Here is a 12927-nt window from a genome sequence, read left to right on the forward strand (position 1 = left end):
CCTTCCCGTGTTGATTTTGCATCCCAAATAAGGGCTTCCTTGTCAGGAGGTGTGGGAGGGGTGCGCTGCTGGTGGCTGCTTCCCCAGGATGCCGCCATGGTGCTTGAACTGGGCAAACCTTTTGAGAAGAGGATGGGTTGTCTCAGAGCCACTGCTGTTTCACATCATCATCATGATTTAAGCCTGCACGTGCTGGATGTTGCCAGAGCTGCAAACTGTGTCATGATGTGTAAATGGGCAGCAAAAATAAATACATATTTTATTTCCAAAGCTTGATGCCATTGATCAACTGCTAGGGGTAAAAAGATAAGGTTGGGCAGAAGGGCTGAGCAGATTTTCTTAAAAACAGTTCCCCCAAGGAACAACGTGGGGTGATGTGGAAGGCCTGCCCCTCGCTGTTTTAGTTTCATGGCCCCAGGAAAAGCCAGCAGCTACTCGCTGGGGCTCCCAGCCTGCTTCCCCAGCAGCCTCTCTTCTCTCCCCTCTGTGAGCTTCTCTCCTGTTGGTGCTCATCTTAGGTAGAAACCTCCCAGGAAAATGTCTGTGGGAACCCCTCTCAAGCTGGCCTTTTCCTTGGGGCCAGTTCCTGAGGGGCAGAAGCTGGGATCTGCCTCAGGATCAGTGCTCCCCGAGGGGGCAGCAAGCCAGAGCCCCAGCTGCTGTAGCCACTGGAGGTTTGGCATCTCCAGCTGTGACAAGTCTTGCCCAGTATTGTTTCATCCTTTTCCCATTTGGAAGGGACCACGACCTAAGAAACCCTTCCCTGCCCGGACAGGGTAGAAAACAGTTCCCGGGAGCAGATACTGTCCCTTTGTTAGGATAACGGGTGGTTCTGAGAGCAAGGGGTTAAACCTTCCTCCCACCAGCAAAACTGCAAAGGGGGGTGATGTTTGCTTGCAAGGCAGCTCCCTGAGGGCAGATCGTTATCTCAATAGAATAAATCTCAGACCTTTTAATAAATGTGGGGAGGACAACAAACCTTTCCTAAAACACCCTTTAGAGAACATTTCACAGCTCAAGGCTGGCTCAGCAGCTCTGTTTTTGCGAGGGGCCCGGCCCTGGCTGATCCCCCCTTGCCTGCTGCTCACCTCCCAAAGCGCAGACACATGCACAGAGGATGCAGCAGGATCCGAATGGGGCCTCTGTGCTGCTGCTGGCTTCCAGCCCGAGGGAGCCAGGAGCTGCCCCCGGGGCCAGCTGAAAGCACCAGCCACAAAGCACCTTACCCGTGTCCGTGAGCCTCTGTGCAAAAGCAGTCGGCTCGGCTCGGCTCGTTGGAGTGCTCTTGGCTGGCTGTTGTTCAGTGAGTGCCCCAGCTGCCGGCTGCTTCCCAGAATTATTTCCTTTCACGTTAGAAGTGCTGATTATTCCTCAGATAGGTGAAGCCTGTAGTTCTCATGCTGCAGCATCCTCATTTGCAGCAGCCCTGATCGACATTAAGAGTGTAAACGGTGCTAAAAGACAAACTGTGTCCGTGCCCTGCAGCCTCCCCATCCTGCCAGCACCAGTGCAGGGAGGCAGGCAGAAGGAAGGCTGGGACCAGGGCTCTGCCCCTCATCCGAACCAGGGCCACCTTAAGGCATCCACTCAAAGGCACCGTTTGCACACTATGCATTGCACTGAGATGCGCCCCGAGAAGCTGCAGAAATGGCAGAGACAATGCAACCAGCCAAAAGCAAAGTCATACGTAAAACGCTTTCTCCATGGATGCTACCTATAAGCAGCACAACCACATCACAAAACTGCAGAAATATCCCAGGGAACAGCACAGAAATGAGCCCGGCATGGGCTGGGGGCTGGCAGCTGCCAGAGTCTTCCTCACTGCTCTCCCAGTCTCACTGTGGGCCTTGCAGGGGCAACCCTAACTGCACACCCAGAAATCTCTTCAGATTTTGCACGCCAAATGTCAATACAAGGCAAAAGGGCTAGTCTGGGGACAAATTCTGACTTCACTTTCTTCCCATAGATTTGCAAAACCAATCTAACTGAGCAGAAGTTCATGACATCCTTCCTGTAAACAGAATTTCGAGGGGGGGGGGGGGGGGGGGAACAAAAAACACAATGTTTTCTGCAGGTTCATCCACACTGAGGCAAAGATATGTTGTGCCCTGCCACAACATGTGGTGAAAGCGAGCCAGTGCCCTGCTTCCAGCTGGGGGATCGGCTCTGGGGACAGCCAGTTGTCGGGGAACCAGGGCTGAACATCACCCTGCAAACACGTGGAAAGAAAGCAGAAAGCCCTGTCCTCTTGAGGATTTCACCTCGTTTCACTAACAGTGTGCTGAGGACATCTGTGCTTGTATTTGCAAAGCTCATGCTCAGTGATGTGCTATCGCCTGCACCCTTTGTAAGATATTTACAGAAAAAAAAAAATAAAGAAATCCACTATTTTTCCTAATAAAATTTTAGAGCCTTCCTGGAACGAAGGCAAGCACAGATTTTCTACAGGCACAGCCTTCTGATGCCAATAAAAAAATCATCTAGAAACGGGCAGGCTGCAAAGCACGACTTTGAGCTCATGCCAGCCTTGCGAAGGCATCATCCCGTGGACTTCTGCAAGCAGCCGCCCATTGCCCCACCACGGTACCGGCACCAGGGCTCAGCAGGGCTCAGCAGCTGCATGAGCACAAGGAGGGGAAAAAAACATCCTCACCCAGGGGTGTGGGGGCATGGAGTGAAGGCAGGCCGGGTGCAGGCTATGCGCTTGCCTCAGCTGTGTCACTGCCGTGCCAGGGAGCCGGCCTTTGTAAGTTCTGCTCTGCTGATACAGCGGCTGCCAAATGCAGGAGCATAAATCCCCAAATAAAGCCCCTGTGGGCCAGCCCTTGTCTGTTCTCCCAGCACTGCAGCTACAGCTTTGCAGGACTCAGCAGGCTGGGAATATTTTCCTGAGCGTATTAAGAAAGAAAACAGAGAAATAATATCAAGCTAGGCTATTTTCTGCTATAAATAGGGCCAGCTCTTCTCATTTGGATTTTTGCCTGATTATGCCTGCAGGAAAAGTTGGCCCGCTGGCCGGGCAGCAGCCCTGGGCAGTGCAAGCAGTGACCCGGAGAGCCCCCATCAATAGGTTTAAAGCACAGAAAACCCATCGAGAGGTAGAAAGCAGAGAAAACCCTTCAAGCAGCCAGCCAGGTTGCTGCCCCGGGTCCCGCTCGGTGCATCAGCCTCGGTGAGATGGCGCTGGCGCAGTTGGGCGCGTTGGCAGCCGGGCTGGCGTCACTCAGGGGTGCGGAGTCACCGGCTGCTTGCTCTGCCGGAGATTTCCACCCCCGCAGCGGCGCTGCTGGAGACGCGTGCCCGTGCTTCAGCCTCCTGCCTGCAGCCTCTGCCGTCTTTCTTTCGCCTTACCGTCAGCAGCGCCGGGATCCCACGTTGCAGCACAGGGAGGGGGGAATGAGCAAATACAGGGCAGATGGGGCTTGGGCTGCCCTAGCTGAGCGCTCAGTGTAAGTGCTTGTCCAAGCCTCGATGCCAGGATTTGATACTGCTCCTGTGAGCAGCTAAGCACCCGCATCAGATCCTGCTCTGTCTTGGGGTACAATTGGGGTGCACGGTGTAGCCCCTGCATCTTCCCTTGCCTGCACACCCTGCAGCCCGGGTACCAGGTACCAAAAGGCTGTTACAGCTCGGTCCCTTCTCTTGCACCCAGCCACATGCCTGCAAAATGCTTCTGCTCCTACTCATACGTATCTTTGTGCAGGAGGAGGAATGATGCAGACAGCTAACACTGGGAAACGCATTAATTAGGCCTGGTGTTAGTGGCAGCATGCTGGCTTACGCCGTTCAGCAATTGGAACCTCGGCGGGCTTTGTGGCTTGGTTTAGTGCGATTTAATAAGGGGAAGTAGGGAGCAGCAGCAGCGAGTGACCAAGGGCTCCCTGCTGCAGCCGGCAGTGTGCAGGCACAGCAGCTGCAGCCGCGGCACGCACCGGCTGCGCAGAAGCGAGGAGGTGGCAGCAGCGCGCTCCCACGCAGCTTGGTTAATGAGAGGGCAGCTCCCGGGATCGCTGTCTCGCAGATTAACCCGCGAGGCAGCGAGCTCCCAGATTCGCCACGCTAATTGCCATGGGCACGGCGCCGCTCTCGCCTGCCCTGCGGTTTCTCTCCACTCCCACTCTGTCACCTCTACTGACGCGTGTTCTCCAGCAGGTCGGGCAGTGTCTTGTATTCCCAACTCGATCTTCCCTGCATGCAAACCCTCCTTCCTCTTCACAAATTCCCATCACCGCACACAGCAGGCAGCTGAGAGTCAGCTCCTATAAAGACTTTTCTGGAAGCTCCTCCAGTCCCATTAAATCTGTACTGAACTCACCACATGACAGAACCATAAAATCCCAGAATGGCTGGGGTTGGAAGGGACCTTAAAGAGCATCTGCTTCCAACCCCCTGCCATGGGCGGAGATGCCACTTCCCGAGGTCTGACCTATCTTTCAGATCAATTTTAAGCCACCAAAAAGAAACTGGAGGAAACTGGACCTACCCGCTGGCGGCTGCCCTTGGGGCTGGGGCAGCCCTGGACAAGGAGCTACTGCTGCTGAAGTACCCAGCCCTGCATTTTGGTGCTGTCGTCAGCACAGCCAAGGGATTTTATGCTTCCCCAGCCTGCCCACATGTAGGAACGCATTGGCTCAGCATGCCTCGAGCCGGAGGATCCTCAGAGCAGTTATTAACCGAGGGCTCCATCGTCTCGGTTTTGTCACGAGACCGTCACGCGGTGACAGGCGGCTGATTCATGCCGACGCCGAGCTCCTTGCTGTGACAGAGCCCATGCGATCAAACCCACGTCCGTCGGTATTTCTGCTCCTGGGCCGAGCGATCGATTCCGGTTTCCCCTGGTAACAAGGCTTCCTGATCACAGCCCGCACGTGTTGTCCCTAAAAGCTTCTGAATCCATTGCTTCATTGCAGCCAAAACGACAGCAAAGTAGAGGTCTGGAGACGATGCAGTCCTTACAAGCTTTCTCAGGGCAGGCCGTAGACACCACATCAGTGCCTTCCTGTCAGGCAGAAACTCGGTGATTTTGCTGGCCACTGGGCTCCTCGGGGGGCAAAGCCATGGTGAGCGCCGCAGCTGGGGAGAGCTTCTCTGGCTCTGCTCCAGGTGTCCCAACAGAGCACAAGGGGCGTTAACAAGTCCCTATAAAACTGGGACTCTGTACATGGGCCCCCCACAGAATTGCCTCGACAGAAGTTAATGGTTAAAAAGGGGGGGGGGGGGGCATTTGGAAAAGCTGCCAGCCAAGCATTAGAGAATGAATTCTGCCAGCAAAATGCAACGTATATCAGGAAAAAAGATGCACATGAAAGTATTATTTCTTGCTGTGCTCAGACAGACTCAAACTTTTACCCAAAATTAACTGCATTTGACTCCAGCAGGTGTTTGGACTGGGTAAATCCCAGTAAAGCAAGGCTCCTGCCCAAACACAGGCCAAGAAGGAAGGTGATAGGCACGAGAACAGCCACGCATCTGGCCTCACGCACAACCTACCGAGCATGACAGCCAAATAAGGGTGGTTGTGGGGGAATTGCTTGGGTTTGTAAGGAAACCAGCCTGCCAGAAGGGTGCCTGCACCAGTGCTCCTGGTACAGAGCAGTACTGCAACCTGTACCAGCACGCAAAGCCAGCCCCCCCCAATTGGGACCCAGCTGGGAAAACCGGGTAAATGCCTTCCCTGCTCCAGCACCTCACAAACTGAAATCTCCAGCCCTGCTGTCCAGCTCCCTCTGTAGCTGCCTTCACAGCTCACCCGACCTCTGCCCATCTTCCAATTTCCTTCCCTCACTGCCTCTTCCTCTGCTGTCATTTCTCCCACCCACGGCCCAGCTGCGTTTGTACCTGCTCTGACCAGGCTTGCGTGCAAAAGGATTAAATCATCCTTTGAACCAGATCCAAGGGACAGCACTGGGCACTGGAACCTTAAAATATTAACCCCAGCATCCACTTTGCACTTCGGAAGTTGTTTCTCCTGCATTGCAGATGGGGGGTGAGCACTCCCGCCGTTCACCATCGCTCGTCCTCTCGGAGCGAGCCGGCAGGCAGAGGGCGTGCAGCTGATGGAGAACAAACGCACGAGGCGAGCCTGCTCTTCTCCGTGAGCTGGAAACCCAGAGGCTCTTCTATCTTGTGTTGGGAACATTTGACTCAGCAGCCCAATTTCACCCGCTGCCTCCAAGCCTCTCCTCCCCAGAGAGTGCTGCCAGCAGGCAGCTGGGTGCAGGCAGGTTTAAGGGGGAAGGAACTGGAGCAGAGGCTGCACGTAGGGGTAGGATGCAGCAAGCTCCTTGCCTCCAAGGAGCAGATTAATCATGGCTTGGGAAGGGAGAAAGGCTTTTAGCTGAGGCTTGCTGAGCCCATTTTACCCGTGACCCCACGCAGCAAGGGAGAAGACCCCTTCAGAGCATCCTCAGCCCCTGCCACAGAGAAGAGGCCGTGACGCGGACACAGTACATATTTTATTATTAAAAAAATGCATAAAAACTAATGACATGCTTCCCAAAGTTAGAATCTATATGTACATCTGCGCTTCCCAGGCAGCTGCAGGGAGCATAGCCTTCTGCCCTCTGCCACCGTGTGCACTGCACACGTCTGTTACCCTTTGTTAGGTGTTATCTTCTCACCTGCGTTTACGAAGAGAAACCCCCATAGTGCCTGGGCTGTAAGGTTGTGCAGTTCCTATCTGTGACCGAGGAACCGTACGGAGCTTCTGGAGACAGCTGTAGGCTGTATTGTGGTAGGAAACCTCACAGAAAGGACCCATGCCCAAGCCCCAGACTGGAATTTCCCTCCCTTACAAAGGGCTCTCCACAAGGGATCAAACTAGACCCAAACTTTGTAGCGAGCCCCTAAGCTTGCAATAACTGAGAACTTGGCATTGAACAATGGGGTGTCCCGATACTGAGCCTTGCAGTCTAACTCGACTCATTGGTCCCACCTTGGCCAACTTGGCAAGTGATGACAGCGGTGGTATTTGTTTCCAAGGAAGAGCAATGAGGAATCCTAAGTCTTGTGGTTCTGCCGAGTTTTCAGCGCATTGGAAATAAAAGAAATCAAGATCTAGCAAATATTTAGGATAATTAGAGTAAGATGTAACTGCACTTCCTTGCTGGGAACCACTGCACAAAGCAAATGCTGATTTTACATTAAAATATTAAATTATTAAAAACCACAGAAGCGCTTGCAGTTACAGTGAGTCAGACATGCTGATTGAAAAACAAAACAAAATCCAAAGAGCAAAACCATTAATTTTGCCCTGTCTGGAAGGCTGCAGTGATACAGGTCTATGATCTGATGTGGCTTTTACAGCGTGCCAAAAGACCTCCTAAACAGAATGGCCAGTGGTTCTCAAGCTTTTTTGTGATGATGACTCCCTCTCTTTAGAATGAGATCTCCCTGTTCTTCCCCCCAACACACACGCACACCTTCCCCGAATTGATTTCACACCTTCACCACAGCAGCTACAGCACTGGGTTATTGGAAAAAGTCACTGAATGGTTAAAGAGAAAGATTAAAGAAAACCCATTCTAAATCAAATACTGAATCCTGCTCCTGGTGAAAGTGATGCAAGGCTGCCACTCTGCAGCTAAGCAGTCTCCTTCCCCTCCTGGAGGACAGAGCTTAGCATTAATTGGCACTGCTTCCCCTTACTGCTGGCAAGTCCTCTCAATCCCTTTGAAGGTAGATCCTGCCCTCACCCGCGCCAGCTGCTCTCCCTCCTTCCCCTTTGAATGGCAGCTGCAAGTCTGGTCAGACCTGAGCTGATGCCAAACAGAAGAAAAAATATAAAAGAGGCGTGTGGGGTGAAGACGGATGCTGGATTTTCTTTTTTTTTTTTTTTCTTCCTAATTTCACCACTCATTGAAACATCTGAATCTCCTAAGAGCCCTGGGCTGAAGGAGCAGCAAGTGTTACCGCATGAAGTGTACCAGATGTTCAAACTCAATGCTGGGTGAAAGGAGATCTGCAGATTGAGAACCACTGAGGTAGGCAACATGTCTAGGCAGCACTGCTGGGTGAACACCAGGGGAATTGTCCCTGGTGTCCTGAATGACAACGTAAATACCCACTAGTGTTTTCAGAGGTACCAGTCCCAAGTCATGCAGCCAGTACCGAAGACAACATCTACACGAGAGCGAGCGCTGACTGAACACAGAGGGTGCATTCAGCTCTGCTCCAGCTGTCAGTGAGAAGGACCAGAGCACAGACTGACTGCCCACCTCGGCTTTGACCTTCTTTCAGCGGGAGGTGATCAACCCCCCACCCTACCGCCCCCCCTCCCCAAATCCAAGGGGGTGTGAGGGTTGTGGTCCGTCCAAGCTGTCCACACCTGCAGCCCACACAGCTGGTGAAAGCTGCCACAGCTGCCCACGAGCTCCGGCCGGCGTTGTTCAAAGCCATTCCAGATCCGGCATCGGAGCCCCAAGCGACGCGGCACCGTGGCTGCACACATCCCGTCCCAGGGAAGCAGAGTGTCACTGCTATGTACAGACTAACAACTTTTCTCTCCTTCTGTCTCCAGCTCATACAGAAGGCTTTTGTCCTCCCCTTCCTGCCCATCTGGATGCCTTGCAGCCTCGGCATCATCTCCAAGGCACAAGGGGCTCATGATGTAGCGATAGTCACTCGTGACAGCAGCAGCTGCCCCAGCCACGGTCTCATCACCGTCCGTGTTTGCAAAGGAGGCGTGCAGGGCAGGGTCACTGCCGGACACCTCTTTGTCCTTCCCAATGTTGACATAAAGAGGGTCCTGACTGGCAGAGAGCGTGGACATCCTCCCCCGAATCATTTCCAGCTGGTACCGGAGCATTGCGAAGCTCGGGCGTAGCTTGGGCTCGGGATGCCAACATCTGCACATGAGATCGTAGCTGCAATAGAGGAAGAGAAGAGCACTGAGACCCCACACAGCCACCCCAAAACATCCCAGCAGGGGCTCTGCACAGCGCAGCTCTGCCCAGCCATCAAGTGAGGGGAACGCCTGCAGAGGAGGTGAGTGGAGCCAGCTCCTCACCTGCTGCTGGAGGGCTCCGTCCCACCTCTACAACACTGGAGCTAGTGCAGCCCTGCACTGCTCCGGCATGTGCCTTGGAGAGGTACCACTACCTCAAGACATCCAAATTCCCTAACCTACAACATGGGTGAACATGTTCTGACCTCCTCCAGGCAGTGGCTTTGCTGAGCGGAGAAAATAGAGAATAGCAAGAATTTTAGCTTCAGTGTGTGTTTATTTGCACAGAATTTGCATAACTTTTGTTGTTAAATTAGACTGGGTACGTCCTCAGGGTATTAAATACATTTAGAGCGAGGCATTTATTTCTGCAGTCACAATTAAAAAGCACTGAGAGTTTTCCAAAACTCATTGGCTTTGGCTTCGCACAGGTGATGGCACATGGGCAGGTATTATGGATCTAAACTCATTCCTTCCTATTTTCAAAAGCATTTTAATCAAAATAATTATTTAGAGAGTAATAAAAGGCCTGCCAAGGGATGCTGAACTTCAGCACCTGTTTGGTGCTGTTACTGGCTGCAGGCCCTGTCTTGCCACGCAGATGGTGTTTATCCTGCGGCCAAACGCCAGCCAAAAGCAGCAGTTGCCTGAGTGCTGGTGCGAGGAGATGGCACCAGGGGACGGGGGGTGATGGGCTCTGCCCCTCGGCTCACACCAGCCTGGCTGCAGCATGGCCAGAGCCATCATCCCCCTCCTCCTCCTCACACATTGCCCCCCAAAGCAGCAGCTGTGCTCCTGTTTGCTGTCACCAGTTCTGCAGGGAGCAGGGACAAAGCACAGCGCTGGCACTGGAGAACACTGCAGACAAACAAGCCTCAGTTAAGCTTGTAAGCCGAAAAGATCTGATATGGCCCTCACTGGGAAATTAAACAATTCATGATAGCTTTTACTATGTCCCTCACTTGCCATTGGCTTTATGAGCCTCTTTTGGATCTCACACTAGGTTTGCAGAAAGCTTCAATGCCTCAGTTGCCTGAATCCTGAATTATGTCCCTCTCAAGTGGCCAAAACAACTCTAAATGCTGAGCATAAAACAGAACCTTCCTATTCTGCAACACCAAATTAAAATACATGCTTTTACCCTGCCGGGTAGACACCAGGAATTCATTCGAAAGAAAGGTAAGGAACTATTGGCTGTAGTGGATCAACCCCAAAGCCCATTTGCCTCAGGATGCTGCCGCTGACAGCAGCTGCCACTGACAGAAGCCCAGAAGAAGCACATAAGCCAAGGATGAGCATATAATAAGGTGTTTCTGGCATATTTCCTTGGGTCTCAATCACTTGTAGTTCAAAGGCCTCTCAAAATGGAGGTTACTTTTTCAGTAGTTTTTGATGAATTGTTCTTCAGTGCCAGGCAGCTCACTGAATCTCTTCCCTACATTTGGCATCTTTAACATCCTATGGCCGTAAGCTCCACAACTGGGAACCACCGCTACTCACAGCAGTCAAGATGCAGACATAATGAATTTAAGCAGCGGCATAAGAATGTTTTCATTTAAGCTTGGGAACAGTTAAAATGAGCTGCTGAAAAGACAAAAGTGCACAGCTTCAGTAAGGAGTACAGATTATTCATTTACTTGGAAAAAAAAAAGTCTGGGGAGAGGAAACTATGTGGAATATTGCACCATCACAGCGTGAGGGACGGGGACTTCTTGCTGACCCTTTCACACACTGGGTATGGCTTGAAAAGGCCACTAAAGCCAGCGTTTGTAGATATGCCACAGGACTAAAGCAGGAGCATGGACTGCAATGTGCAGTTCTGTGCTCCGCAGCAGGCTACTTGACTCCTTCCTGCAAGTCTGGAATTGCCTGAAACCGATATCCACAAGGCTGTCCTGGTTTTGTTTTAGCCTGCAGTTTAAGGTGGGACACTGAACTACAGAACCTTAAATCCTGTCTCCCGTGCCTTTATCATCCTGATTTCTGTGCGAGTAGTAGATCCAAGTTTGAAAACTGGAGGCCTAGCTTTGAAAAGCACCTGCAGTCCACTGCCTTTGCAATCTAGTTTCCTTGTAAACTTGCTAGACTGTTCTTCAAAGATGCTGGCCTGAGAAGGCAGGGAACAGTGAGCTTTGGAAATGCAGTTATGGTTTCCACAAAGCCAAGAGCTTCTAGCATTAATACTGTTCAAGCTCTTGAGCCAAAGTAGCTGCTTGAGGAGCTACCACGGGTTCCAGGGAGCTCTGCCAGCAGAGCAAATTTGATAGCTAACCCAGAGACTTTCTAGTGAATGCCTCTGTGTGCTGGTAAGTGGATGGATTCAGGTCACAGTCTCAGCCAGCTGCCCCCGTTTCCGTCCCATAAGCCAAACCTCTCAAGGAAGCACAAGTCAGCAGGGAGAGGAAGTACTCACACATCTTCCAGGCACTCCGGCGGCTGCTTCAGCCTGTTCCCGCTGATGAGGTAGTTGTAGATTTCTGCGTTCTCAATGCCAGCATAAGGGGTTTGCCCTCGGGTCACAATCTCCCACATGGTCACCCCGAACGCCCACTGAAAGGGAACAACACAGAGAACTGGTGAGCTCCCCATTTGCGCGACATGGACAAATGAGAAGGCAAGTCCACAGGCCTGAAGGAGAAAACTAAGGCAAAACCCAGTCAGAAGGCAGCAAGGAATACGGGAGAAGGTATCAGAAAAGAAAAACAGAACAAGCAAACAAGGGAAAAGGAAGCAAAAATCTCGGAGGATTGAGAGAAGTTATCTGGAAGAATGTCTAAGCACTGATGTATTCCTGCTACAAAGTTCCATCAGTGCTTTCTGTAGGATGGAGTATCATTGCTACACATGTACATGACTGTATGGGTTACGTGCAATTGAGATTAGGTCACCTTCAAATTTTAATGCAGAAAAGTAAGAAAAAAGAGTGAGTAAGAGACTGTCCATAGAGAAGAAAATGAGGAGGATAAGGGAAAACGTGAAGGAGACGATGGGGATAACAACTGAAGAATGAAGAAAGACCAAAGGACAACAGGAAAAGGAGAAAAGAGTTCACTTCTTCTTCTTCTTGACATGAGTCACTCATGTATTTTTAGTCCCAAGCTCTGAGAATACCCAAGGCAGAGGTGGCACTGTCCCTCCAACACAAGCTACCAGACAAAGTCCCTTTTCCCACCACTAGGGAGTTTTCCCATCCTCCACGAACACAGGATTCCTCCACTTCTGCAGAAATACAAGCAGCCCCCGAACACACCAAAGCAACTCACCACATCACTGTGTGTTGTGTACAGATTATCCGCCAGACTTTCCAGAGCAAGCCACTTCACTGGCAGCTTGGAAGCACAGCCCTGACGGTAGTAGTCTCCACTGTAGATTTTCTTAGAAAGCCCGAAGTCTGCAACACTCACATTCATGTTCTCATCCAACCTACGGGAAAGTGTTAATGACTAAGAAAAGCATTTAATGGCTACCTCAGGCAAGAAAAGAGGTACGTCCAAGATTTCCTGGCCAGGAAACTGAGGTATGTAGTCATCAAGTATTACCCAGAAGGATAATGACTTCATCTATTTGATGACCAATGTGAAATAGTTGAGTGGTCTCACATCAGTTCCTTGAGACTAACAGGGTGACAATTAGGAACAAGGAAGTAAGCAAACAGCCACGCTCAGATGATCCACTCTGTCATCCAGAGTGAACTCGGATACTTTCTGCAGGCTCAAAGATCAACAAACGACACTGGCATTGCTCATTGCTGTCAGTGAGACCTGTACCCTGTGTAAGTGATCAAAAAAACACAGTGCTTGCCTAGATTGCACATTACAACTGCTTGAACTACATCTGCAAGCCATTCTGATCAGGCCAGGCTAATTTTCTGAATTGATCCGTAACCTGCTTAAACCAAGGCACTTTAGAAGGTAGTACCAGTGAAGCCCATAAAGATATTATGCTTCTCGGTTTCATAATGGACTCTCCTACTTTCCCCAAGA

The 12927-nt window shown here is 51.4% G+C and overlaps 1 protein-coding gene across 4 annotated transcripts in view; it reads right to left on the reverse strand.

Annotated features, from left to right (window-relative positions):
* Positions 1-6437: 6437 nt before the first annotated feature.
* Positions 6438-12927, reverse strand: part of TYRO3 (TYRO3 protein tyrosine kinase) — a 39699-nt gene continuing 33209 nt past the window's right edge. For all 4 annotated transcript variants that reach the window (XM_084521464.1, XM_084521461.1, XM_084521463.1 and 1 more), the window contains 3 exons: positions 12208-12367; positions 11358-11494; positions 6438-8864 (listed from right to left, as the gene is read on the reverse strand). In XM_084521464.1, coding sequence (XP_084377590.1) covers positions 8489-8864; positions 11358-11494; positions 12208-12367 — 673 coding nt within the window. In that variant the 3' untranslated portion in view covers positions 6438-8488. The remainder of the gene's footprint in view (positions 8865-11357; positions 11495-12207; positions 12368-12927) is intronic.

The sequence above is a fragment of the Aythya ferina genome (assembly GCF_964211825.1).
Source record: "Aythya ferina genome assembly, chromosome: 5".
In the NCBI taxonomy this organism is placed as follows: domain Eukaryota; kingdom Metazoa; phylum Chordata; class Aves; order Anseriformes; family Anatidae; genus Aythya; species Aythya ferina.